An 11,421-nucleotide genomic window follows, 5' to 3' on the forward strand; every position below is an offset into this window, starting at 1 on the left:
ATTGACATTCTAAACTGGTCTAGAGTCAGTTTGTTCTCCAAAATTGAGGAGGGGGTTCGACGGATATCAATGTCAACGTTGGTGTTTATCATCGATTCCTCTATATGCCCTATACCCCCTAGCCTCATACCTGCAATTGTAAAACTGTGACTTAGATTTCATAGATCTGTTTTTAGCACAAAAGAGTTGGGGTGACAATTACTATTTTCGTTGACTTTATTGTTTATTCAACGCTAAAGACTGTTTCAGTTTTACAATACAGACTGTTGTACAATACAGACAATAATCATTCATGCATGTTACGTTGAATAATTGCTCGTTCAATGGAAACCACAGGGTTTTTACAATCAGCATAGCAACATAATTCGGATCGCCCTTGTATCAGTAGAGGAAAATGGTATGTCATATATGTGTCATGTAACGTTAATCTTTACTAAATAGTAAAATAGAACAAATGTGAGAACGTGAGTACGGCACATTCATCATACAGTCTGAGGGCATTCTGAGGATAATCGTACTGTCTAAGTCTTATTACCAAAAAGGCCGTCATATTTTGTCGTAGGTGGGTCTGACAATACCGTACGACCTCCAAGGCCAACGACGAATGTGACCGCGCCTTTATATGATTAGCTAAAGCCAGTTACTATCCATTGCTTTTCAATTTCTATTGCGATTTTATTCATCTAACCAAATCCGTGTATTCCTATCTATTCCATTTTGCCCTGGCCTCATAGCTTGACGGCCGACGTCTAGAGTCCATTGGGTGATGACGTAATGATCCACATGGAGCAAACATGAGCATCGAACGAGACGTGTACAATATGGTGTATTCAATACTCCTAGCGGAGTCCTTTAGCAATGCAGATGCATGTGTATGTACATGTACACGATTGAATAGTAAGTAAAAGTATCAATAATACTAATAATCTTTATTGCAAATTCATGCCCGAGGGCTAATTGCATACAAAGTAAAATGATAGGCAATAAATTTACACTACCTTTACAAATGTTCTCGCAAGCAATCAAGCGTATGTTTTAGGCCAAACTTCTTAAGTTAAGGTTTCCATTGATATCAACAACCGCCAAACGTATTTAATTTATGCTACTTGGCAATCTTCCGAGAACTACATGTACCCATAATAAAAGTCTAAATCCACATGAAATGACTAACAGCTAAACGCCTTCTGTTATTATTGTGGGCGTATAAAGCACTTAACTTTACCTGGTTCTAATTTTTTACGTGACAAACAACTGTTACACCGGCTCACAGAATTTGAACAAGTTCATAGCTATAGTACTGTTGCCTGTGCACGTGTATGAATGACACTAGCAGCAAACACAATACTGAGAAAGCAACACCTCACTAGCCATCAAAACACTAACAATCGAAATGCTATACAAAGCCAGTAAAAAAATTAACTGTTACAACAACTACTTTCATTGCTTACGTACGTGCTAATTCTTTCCAAAACACATTTCCTGTCAGTACCGTGAAGCACAATTACTAGCGCAGCCGCTGGAAGGTCCCCAGAACAGCCTTACATTGCGGACACGAGTGTCGGACGTCCTTCACAGATTTTACACAGCACGGCACGAAGCACAGGGCCAGCCAGAATCTGGTCATGTGGAAGAGAAGGTACATGCGGGTTACTTAACTTTCAGCATGCTAAAGTGGCCGTTTGGCACCGAATTTGTAACGTTACTGGTTATGGGAATGGTCAGCCTTGACCAGGTAAACTACTGTCATACATTCATTCTCCGGAATTCTCTCTCTCTCTCTCTCTCTCTCTCTCTCTCTCTCTCTCTCTCTCTCTCTCTCTCTCTCTCTCTCTCTCTCTCTCTCTCTTTCTTTCTCTCCCTCTCTTTCTCTCTCTCTTGTGTCGTGTGTGTGTGTGTGTGTGTGTGTGTGTGCGTGCGTATGTGCGCGCGCGTGTGTGTGAGTCTCCTGGCCCATGCTAGGTGGGCGTATGGGATCTCGTTCCATTCTCTAGGTGCAATGTAAGCAACGTTCAAGATAAGAACTATTAACGACTAAAACGGACGAGAGCTTACCCGAACACACAGAGAAACAGAACAGAGACCCAGAAGAGCTGTCCGTTCACGTACTCCGTCTTGGTCATAACCTGCTGGTGACAGCTGGGACATTCCATTCCCACCGGGTACTTACTGAGGACAGGTGCCGGCGGCAGGTAGCACACCGGCTGGGGACCAGTGACGATTACCGTGGTATGCTGTGGGTCTGATAAAAGCGGGAACGAGTCCGTTGTTAACGTTACAGGGGAATATAGTTACTATATATAGACTGGGTCCATAGCCCCGGGCCCCACCTGCGTCAAAATGTAGAAATGTAAAATGCAAACATTTGACGGACATGAGCCACTCTCTCATTGGTCGTGCCGCTAATTGCCATGCTATCATTGGTTGAATTGCTAATTGTGATGACATGAAGCTGGGATCGGTCATAGGCTCTGATCACCTTTTTTCTTGCCTAATAACGTTACTGCGTTTCAGTTACAGGCGTTGCAGAGAAATACGAAAAGATTCCTCGACAATTTGTGAGGGGGCAGGAAAAATATAAATTAAATGTAAAGTTATCCAGGCGACTAACCTGCTGGATGCTGTGTAACTCCTCCATAGTACTGGTAGGCGTTTCCGATGTTGGATGAAGGTTGGGCGGGTGTCTGCTGGCTGGAAGCCGCCTGTCCATCAGAGTACGGAGGGGGAGGAACGTTCCCATTACCCTGGCGTTCTGCCTGGTCTAACAGCCCTGCCTTCTCTGAAGCCATGCCTATGTTACAAACACTTTTAAGTTGACGGCTGTGGCCCTATAAAGCAAAATATTCACAGGCATGTGCTTAGGTTGTAACCTGTTCAAGTTTTGACCAAGCCCGCATAAAATTATCACTACCCTCTCGGAGAAAAGACAAAAAGACAAGAGGAACGTGTATGTAAATACTAAGAGTCTGTACTGGACGAGAGTACCCGGAAGTCAGGTCTAACGTAGAGTTCGGATGAGAAAAAACAAAGAAGACAAAGCAGACAGAGGTTACCTGAAGGACGTCACAGTTTGGAAACCACTATACCTTCTCTCCAAGTTGTTTTATACTTTGTCATGACTGTTACACTTGTGACCTTGGTCTAGACGAGTCCACTTAGACGTAGGGTAACTATGTAATGATGTTTACCGTGCCACTGTGCGTGGTAGACGTAAGTGCATGCTGCTACGATAACCAACAAACAGTATTTGTCTACTTTAACCATAATAACTTTTCGTACACCCTGCCATGACAAAATTGTACATCATGCCTTGTTGGTTGTGTCCCTCCCACCCGATTCTATGGTACGGACTAACTATATCATGCTCACCTTGCTTTGGGGCTTCTGGGCCCACAACCGCGAACAATTCAAGTCGTCTGACAACGGTCATGTGACATATCACATGACGACTCGCGACTCTTGGTCATAGCTAAATTTAGACCCAAGTATTAAGGCCATGTTGATTTCATTGCTTTGATTATTGAGATCACTGTGACATTTGTGTGAGTGACACCGGATCAAAATATTCTGTCATGTAGTTCCCTAATCCCCTCATATATCATAGGTCAAAGGTGTTGATATTTTGTGATAACATTCGAGAAACCTTTACGTATGTAGGGCCCGGCAAATGTATCATACGATCTTCGTAAGACTTAAGAGCGCAAACTGAGGGCATTCTGGGGATAGTGGTGCGTGTGCCGCATAGAATTGCGTGTGCCGCATAGAATTACGATATCTTGTTAACAAAAGTCAAAGTCCTTCCCGCGCCTAGGGGCGCATAGGGCGGCGCCCATCTCCGTTTCAGCAGCCCTGTGCCACACAATTTTGTGCAATCACTACAGCAGGGTGCTAGTCCACTGGTAGTGGTGTGTGTTCAACTTCCATACTAATTCCCAAATGCTAAGTGCTAAGCAGAGAGAACAGGGTGTACCATTTTCAAGCCTTTAGTTCGACTCGGCCGGGGATCGACCGAATACAAGGCGAACACTCTACCCACTCTACCATTGCACCGGTTGATTACCAAAAAGGTCGTCATATTCATTTTTCGGCCACCGTTTGCGTGAAAATCGCATGACACTGATAAAAATGGCACGACGGCCACGACGAACGTGCCGTGCCAGTTACCATCTAACGTTATCGTCTTTTCTATTACAATTTTATTCAATTCGGTTTGGGATCAAGGCCAATCAAAATCCTTGTATTCCTATCCATTCCCAATAGCGTCCATCGTTGATCTCATTCTGGCCTTTATAGCTTGACTGTCGACGTCTAACGATAGAGTTCCCAACTTCCCATGGGTGATGGCAAAATGATCCCCATTGAAAACATGAGCATCGAAAAAGACATGTAAAATGTATTTAATACTCCTAGCGGAGTCATTCAGCAATGCAGTAGCAAGTTAAAACATGTACATACAATATTGAATAGTAAGAAAAATATTGATAATAGTGAGTGATAAGATTTATAATATTACCCTTTACGCACATTCTTGCAAGTAATATTAAATCGTATGTTTTAGTACAAGCTTAAGGTTTTATTAAATGAACCGCCAAACGAAAGTATTTATGCTACTCGGCAATTTTCTGAGAACTACATGTACCCATAATACATGTCTAAATTCACCTGAAATGACTAAGAAATAAACGCTCTTTGGTATTATTGTGATCGTATAAAACACTTCAACTTACTTGATTATCATTTTTACGTAATTATAGCAAATGCACAGAAATAGAATCCGAGAATTTCAACAGGATGATATATAATGTAGTATTGTTGCCTGTGCATGTAACGTTATATGACTGAAATTGACTGAACTGATAGCCATTAAAACACTATAGATATCGAAATACTGTTATTTTCGTTGCTTATGTAGCTAACTATTCTTTTAATTGAATTGGAATACTGGATGAAACACTTTTCATGTCAGTATCGTAAAGCAATTACTAGCGCAGCCGCTGGAAGGTCCCCAGAACGGCATTACATTGCGGACACGAGTGTCGGACGTCCTTCACAGGCCTTGCACAGCACGGCAAGAAGCACAGGACCAGCCAGAATCTGGGCATGTGGAAGAGAAAATACATGTCATGCGGGAATTGGGATTATGTCACTTTTTTTTGCTTCTTAACTTTTAGCATGCTAAGGTTCAGGCACTAGATTTGCACTGGTTATGGGATCGATGGGAAGACTGGACATGATATTGGAATGTTGCATACTACAATTCTGTCTACTTGCATGTCTACAAAATGGCTCCGGCATTCGGAAAACAGTACGCCTGGCAAAGTTTAAAAGTTCACTGATACCCCTTTCCACTAGGATGGCGCTCTCGCTGCGCTCTCTCTACGACCGTACATTTGACATATCGCTCAACCAATTGTACAGAAAACAAACGAATCTTTATACACTTTGTGTCACACTTTTACGTTTTGTATGATATACCCAGTGTGAAAGCGAAGGTTACACATATCCTTTTTTGGTCGCAGTGAGAGCGCAGCGCGATCGCAGTCTAGTGCACATGGAAAGGGGCCCGGGCATGACTGAAACGCATTTACAAGATAGGCGGCATCTGATTTCAACTCGCTCCCTCAAAAGTTGATCTTAACAACATGGGTCCATAAGAAATACACTAAAAATTGCACCATTCTCACAAACACAAAGAAACGTAAGAGAAGAGTGCTAAATGTTACAAAATGAGACTGATCTTTATATCCAATAGGAGACGATCCGCCTCCTATGACAGTTGGGTACATGGGAGCTAGTTCTATTCTCCAGGCATGCAATGTAAGCAACATCCAAGACAAGAACTATAATAACAACTAGATTTAAGTGAATAACGTTAAAGGAATAAAACGGACGAGAGCTTACCCGAACACGCAGAGAAGCAGAACAGAGACCCAGAAGAGCTGTCCGTTCACGTACTCTGTTTTGGTCAGGATCAGCTGGTGACAGCTGGGACATTCCATACCCACCGGGTACTTACTGAGGACAGGTGCCGGCGGCAGGTAGCACACCGGCTGGGGACCAGTGACGATTACCTTGGTATGCTGTGGGTCTGATACATACTAGAATGAGTCAGTTGTTACAGGGAAAGACGGATACCATTTATTTTTCGGATACCATTATAGTAGACCGAGTCCATAGTCCCGCCGACCTCCGTCAAAATGTAGAAATGTAAAGATTTGAGGGACACGTTGCCACTCTCCTGGTCAAGCCGCTAATTACCATGCTATCATTGGTTGAAATGCTAATTGTGATGACAGGTTGCTAGGATCGGTCAGATATGCCTTGTTCACTGCGTTTGGTTACAGACGGTGCAGAGAAAGACGAAATTATTCCTCGACAATTTGTGGGGGGCATGAAAAATGAGACAAAATATGACTAAGACTGGTTAAGATTTAAGATAAAATGTGACATTATCCAGGAGACTAACCTACTGGATGCTGTGTAACTCCACCACAGTACGGGTAGGCGTTCCCGACACCAGGTGAAGGTTGGGCAGGTGTCTGCTGGCTGTAAGGTGCCCAACTCGCCCAGGCCCCCTGTTCATCAGAGTATGGAGGGGGAGGAGCGTCCCCGTCACCCTGCTGGTCTAGCAGCCCTACCTTCTCTGTAGCCATACCTGTGGCCCGATAAACCGGAATGTTCGCAGCTAGGCCCGGGATTTATTTGTTAAGGATACAATAGTGTATTAACGTTATGCCAAGTTTTGACCTGTTCAAATTTTGACCAAATCAGCATAGAATTATCGAAGAGAAAGGACAAAATGCAATAGGAATGTATGCATGTAAAGTCACAACTAGGATGTTATATAAGTCATTCGCTGAGTCCTTGGCCACAGTAAAAAGCTACGAGTAATTTCCATGTCTATATCATTATGAACGAGAGTAACGTTACCTAAAAGTCATGTCTAACGGTGATTTCGGATAAGAGAAACAAAGAAGGCAAAACCTGACCTGAGGCTGAAGAAGCTCACAGTTGGGAAACGATTCTAACTTCTCTCCTGGGTTATTTATTTAAATATGCTGTCATGTCTGTTGCATTTGTGACCTTATTCTAGACGAGTCCACTATATTGTAGGTTAAGTATGCAACTGTTTAACGTAGTGGTTGACAATCCAGTATACTACCATGCCACTATGCGTGGTCACGTACGCGTGGTAGAGCAAAGAGTGCATAAACTATGCCATATACCGGCTTTAATCATGATCACTTTTCGTGCGCCCTGCTGTTACAAAATTGTCTTGTTAGTTGTGTCCCTCCCGATTCCATGGTACAGATTGACAATTACATAACAGGCGCACGTTGCTTTGCCTTTGGGGCTTCTGCGGCTCACTCAACTAAAAGTCGTCTGACAACATACGGTCACGTGACATATCACATGACGACTTGGGACTTTGATTTAGAGCCAAACAAAAGTTCAGGCAGAATCACAGGTAAATATAACGTTAGGGTAGCTTGGTTACTAAACCCCAGCCCGATCTCAAGTATTTTTTTTGAGGTTGGGGTATGGTATCCAGGCTACCGTTAGGGCAGTATATTCAAGTGAGTGATTAATATCATATCGGTTCTAACAGATTTTAGCGGACTAAAGATATTGTTTTCGGATAAGTGTGAGGGATGGGATAATTTAGCTTCTCCTTCTTGCTATTTTGAAAAGTCACCCTGCCAATAAATTCTAAAAGGCACTTCACCACGCGACAAAACCTTTAAACCAAGTCTGCACCATGGTCACTGGTACTGGGGGAATTACTAGTACATTAAGTCACCAAGAATTTGGCCAAATAAGCTGCCATGGGATTTCAGTTAGTCCTTTACAGTCTATCCAGAAAACAAGGAAGAGAATTCCTCGGATAATCTTGAATGTTTCTTGAACGGTCCCAATAAAAACGTAGTGAAGCATCAGCATCGCATGCTGTTTCGATGTTTACTTTAGATCCGGGGCTGAAGGAACATGTGGCAAACACGAAAATGTAACCGCTGCTAGGTGGCGCCTTTGCTTCTAATATGAATATCATACTAGTTTTCCACACTCAAACTGCTGAACGCCAATTCTGTCGGATACACACTGGCGCTGAACGCTACTACAGTCTACAACAAACAGCACTATTTTGGAGCTGCTTGCTATGTAAGAAACACAACCACACCTGTCCTTGGTGCTGAATTCTGTTCTGTCAAACACACCAAGTTTACTGCTACCAAGATTATGCCAGAATCGCCCGACTCCAAACTAGAATTTAATAATTTTGAGCCCCCATGCAAGAATGGACTCCTAGAAAACAGCAACATACAAGATGAACTCTTGGAAGCTACCATTTCCCCCATCTCTTGTGTAAAAGCTACCCTCATAACAAATGTCAGGTCATAATGACTCTTTTGGCTTTCATATAATGATGCAGGAGCCCAGTAAAATACATTTTCGGTCTGAAAAGAGAAAAAGATCCCCAAATATAAACATCATTTTGAAGTTATGTAGGCCACAAATTATTTGCCTGTTGTCAATAACATATTTGCTATTTACTAGCAGAAAAGTGGATGGGTAATTAACAAAACTGGCATGGAAAAAAACTTCCTCAGATTTCCTGATTTCAGAAGTTTTCTTGAAAGCTTCCAATAAGAATTGAAGTACATGTATTGTCTGCAAACGGTAACCAGATTGACACAACTATTTCCAACATTTGACACTGTTTTGAGAAGAGTTTATTAGTTACTTCAGGAGTTAGCCAGATATTGTGTATGCCACATATGAATATAAACCTACGGCAATGATAACAACATACATTATGTAGCCTACATCCAGCAGAAGTGACTTAATGGTTACTGTACTTCCCAAAGCAAGATTTTTGTTGTTGTTGCCATGTACATGTTTAACATATAGCACTTAACAATGGAAATGGACTGACATGTAACTAAGCATCTCATGGTATACACTTTTCGCACTTACGCAAGCCCACTTTTTAACATGAGCAGGTCTAGCATTCTGCAAAAATGCTTTATACATGTACTTAATTATAGTGGCAAGTATCAAACACAAGAAGAGTAGAGACCCAACTGGTTTTCCAACAAGACCTAAATGAATAAAATGTTAGTTGCTGCATTTTTGTTATGATCATAATGAACCCTCAAAAACAAATGCTATGCTCAAATTATACACATTGCACCAACATGAATATGCAGTATATATTTTAAATGTTAATACAGCTGCACAGAATGACTTGCACATATTGTCTCCATGGTTCCATTTTTCAAACAAATGTCTTAAAGTTGTAACTGATAAACATCATAACTAGATTATAGATAGATTATCCCTGTTCATCTCATTTTAATACAACATATGTCACCTGAGTATTTTGAGGCCCAAAATGGATCATTATAATCTCCCAGCAAATCCTGTGGTGGCATAAGACAGTATCATAAAGTTGGCCAAGGAGTTTAGCCGGCTGAGTGTCATTTGCCGTGTTATTTGACACTCCTTGCTTTAGGATACTATCTTATGCCACTATAGGATCTGTTGGGAGATTAGATCATTACACAACAGCACTACAGTTTGAATTGGTTCCAAATTAGCCCAGTAACCATACATTCAGAAGCTCCCTGATATCCCTACAGTGTTGGGAGTGTTACCTGCCTGCCCAGGCCCTTTAGCTCTTGTCGGTAATTTCAGCTCGTAATTTTTATTTAACGATGTTGCTTTCAATTACTTTGTTCAAGAAGTTATCAGAAAGGCCGGCTGGAAAGATAGGCTGTCAGAAAAAGGCATAAGCTTAATACGCCTGGGGCAGGTAAAATATCCATTCACTGCAAGCTGAGAATGGTTACCAAGCTGGCAAGTCTCCAATCACTGGAGAATCATAGTAGTAACATTGGGTGATTAAAGAATACAAGTACATGTAAGTGGAACAAAACAGAAAAGGAGAATATATGTACATATCAAGCAAAAGTTATTAGATATGGTAGGTTTGTTGTGGGGTTAATAAAAATCACAATAAATTGCTACGTGGTAAATGTAGTTCTGATTACTTTTGTGTTGTACATGGGTTATACAAAACAGGAAGTGCAGGAACTAACAAATAATGGACACATACATCTCAAAATTAGAGAATTGAACCCTTTATCCATTGATGTTATCTCGTGGTTTATCAACCTGACACCTAATTACAAAATGTACAAGTAAGATATGCTGAACTTAACATCTTAGGTGTTAACATCTAGTGCTTGTTTTGACTACAGAGTTGTACATGTGTTATTCTACAGTACCCATTCCACAGTCTCTGCACATTGGTGATATGTGAATCAAACAAAAAATTCATTTGGTCTTACTTGTCATGTAAGCCATAGCAAACACATGGTACATAATATCATAGTATACATTTTAGTGTCTATGTCTTACAGTCACAGTTGCACAATGTGTGTACATGGCCTAACAGTTTTCAATAAAACAATAATTGAACCAAATCATCAATGGAAATTTTGGTACACTTTGTAGAATTTCAGAATTTGAGTTTTATTATGGTTTATGGTCAAGTTGTCAAGTTTGAGCACTTTCGATGCAGCAGATCTCTCTGGTGGGAACAGTCAAGACATAGTGACATCTGTAGATATATGGTCTGGTTATATGAAGTGGTTATATGTTATATGTTAATCATGATAACAGTACCCAAGCACCTCATGTAATATGTGTAGACAACACAAGACTGAATAGGAACTGTTTTGATAACTCACTTTTAAACAAGTCATACCAGTATAGATTTTGTCTTGACTATGTATTCTGCTGGGAATTTGACTGTCCATCCTTTAATGGCAGTTTTCTATCTTCAAGCGTTGCAATGTTCATCCTAATCGTGCAGCAACCATGGACTATGATGGCCTTGGGAAGTGCAGCCTGTATTTCCCATGTGTCAGTGGCAGGATCATAACACTCCATGGTGTCATGTGGAGGTTTTCCCACATCGGGTAACCCCCCGATGGCATACACCTTGTTCCCTTCCACAGCAGACCCATGTAAGGCACGTGGAACATGCATGTCCGCCACACGCTGGATGTTGTTTGTTCCAGGTTCGTACACGGTACAGCTGCTAGAGAATCCCCCAATGATGTAGATGTTATCGTTCAGGACTGCCGTCGGCGCAGCCTTGTTGTCCACGAGCGGGGATTCGATGGAGGTCCATATCCGAGTTTCCGGTGAGTAGCACTGTATCAGGTGGGACTGCATGTTGCTGCCATTGTTGGCCACTCCTCCAATCACGTACAGTTTCCCACGATGTGCAGCAACCGAGCAGCCAAACACTGCCTTTACCTGAAAGAAAAATATAACACAACATCAGAGTGAGCCCTGTGGTTTGTCAAACAAGACTTTCTGTTAATGTAATCTTTCATGATGGATGTTTTCCAT

At 41.7% G+C, this 11,421-nt stretch overlaps 2 protein-coding genes across 11 annotated transcripts in view; both read right to left on the reverse strand.

Annotated features, from left to right (window-relative positions):
• Positions 1 to 908: 908 nt before the first annotated feature.
• On the reverse strand, positions 909 to 7,088 carry LOC118431687 (lipopolysaccharide-induced tumor necrosis factor-alpha factor homolog). Of its 9 annotated transcripts, XR_004832995.1 has the most exons (5): positions 3,367 to 3,445; positions 2,609 to 2,788; positions 2,053 to 2,239; positions 1,421 to 1,616; positions 909 to 1,383 (listed from the first exon to the last, which is right to left on the reverse strand). XR_004832995.1 is itself a non-coding variant. In XM_035842960.1 (4 exons), the coding sequence occupies exons 2-4, from the start codon at positions 6,648 to 6,650 to the stop codon at positions 1,505 to 1,507; spliced, it is 486 nt and encodes a 161-aa protein (XP_035698853.1). In that variant the 5' UTR covers positions 6,651 to 6,652; positions 6,987 to 7,088; the 3' UTR covers positions 909 to 1,504. The 9 variants fall into 9 exon arrangements, 8 of the variants coding, with proteins under 8 accessions (XP_035698853.1, XP_035698862.1, XP_035698835.1 ...); XM_035842960.1 differs by lacking the exons at positions 2,609 to 2,788; positions 3,367 to 3,445 and adding exons at positions 6,464 to 6,652; positions 6,987 to 7,088 and having other exon boundaries at positions 909 to 1,616; XM_035842969.1 differs by lacking the exons at positions 2,609 to 2,788; positions 3,367 to 3,445 and adding exons at positions 6,464 to 6,655; positions 6,996 to 7,026 and having other exon boundaries at positions 909 to 1,616.
• Positions 7,089 to 8,706: 1,618 nt separating this feature from the next.
• Positions 8,707 to 11,421, reverse strand: part of LOC118409266 (kelch-like protein 29) — a 14,066-nt gene continuing 11,351 nt past the window's right edge. For both annotated transcript variants that reach the window (XM_035810155.1, XM_035810154.1), the window contains exon 5: positions 8,707 to 11,325. In XM_035810155.1, coding sequence (XP_035666048.1) covers positions 10,789 to 11,325 — 537 coding nt within the window. In that variant the 3' untranslated portion in view covers positions 8,707 to 10,788. The remainder of the gene's footprint in view (positions 11,326 to 11,421) is intronic.

This window comes from Branchiostoma floridae, chromosome 2 (genome assembly GCF_000003815.2).
Source record: "Branchiostoma floridae strain S238N-H82 chromosome 2, Bfl_VNyyK, whole genome shotgun sequence".
Classification (NCBI taxonomy): Eukaryota; Metazoa; Chordata; class Leptocardii; order Amphioxiformes; family Branchiostomatidae; genus Branchiostoma; species Branchiostoma floridae.

Excerpts from the sequence above, each read along its gene's own strand:
- LOC118431687 (XM_035842942.1), bottom strand. The coding sequence starts at position 3,427 with ATGACCGTTGTCAGACGACTTGAATTGTTCGCGGTTGTGGGCCCAGAA. Across the intron at positions 2,240-2,608 it reads AGTTACACAGCATCCAGCAG|ACCCACAGCATACCACGGTA; the intron begins GTTAGTCGCCTG and ends CGCTTTTATCAG. Across the intron at positions 1,617-2,052 it reads CTGTTTCTCTGTGTGTTCGG|ATTCTGGCTGGCCCTGTGCT; the intron begins GTAAGCTCTCGT and ends CCACATGACCAG.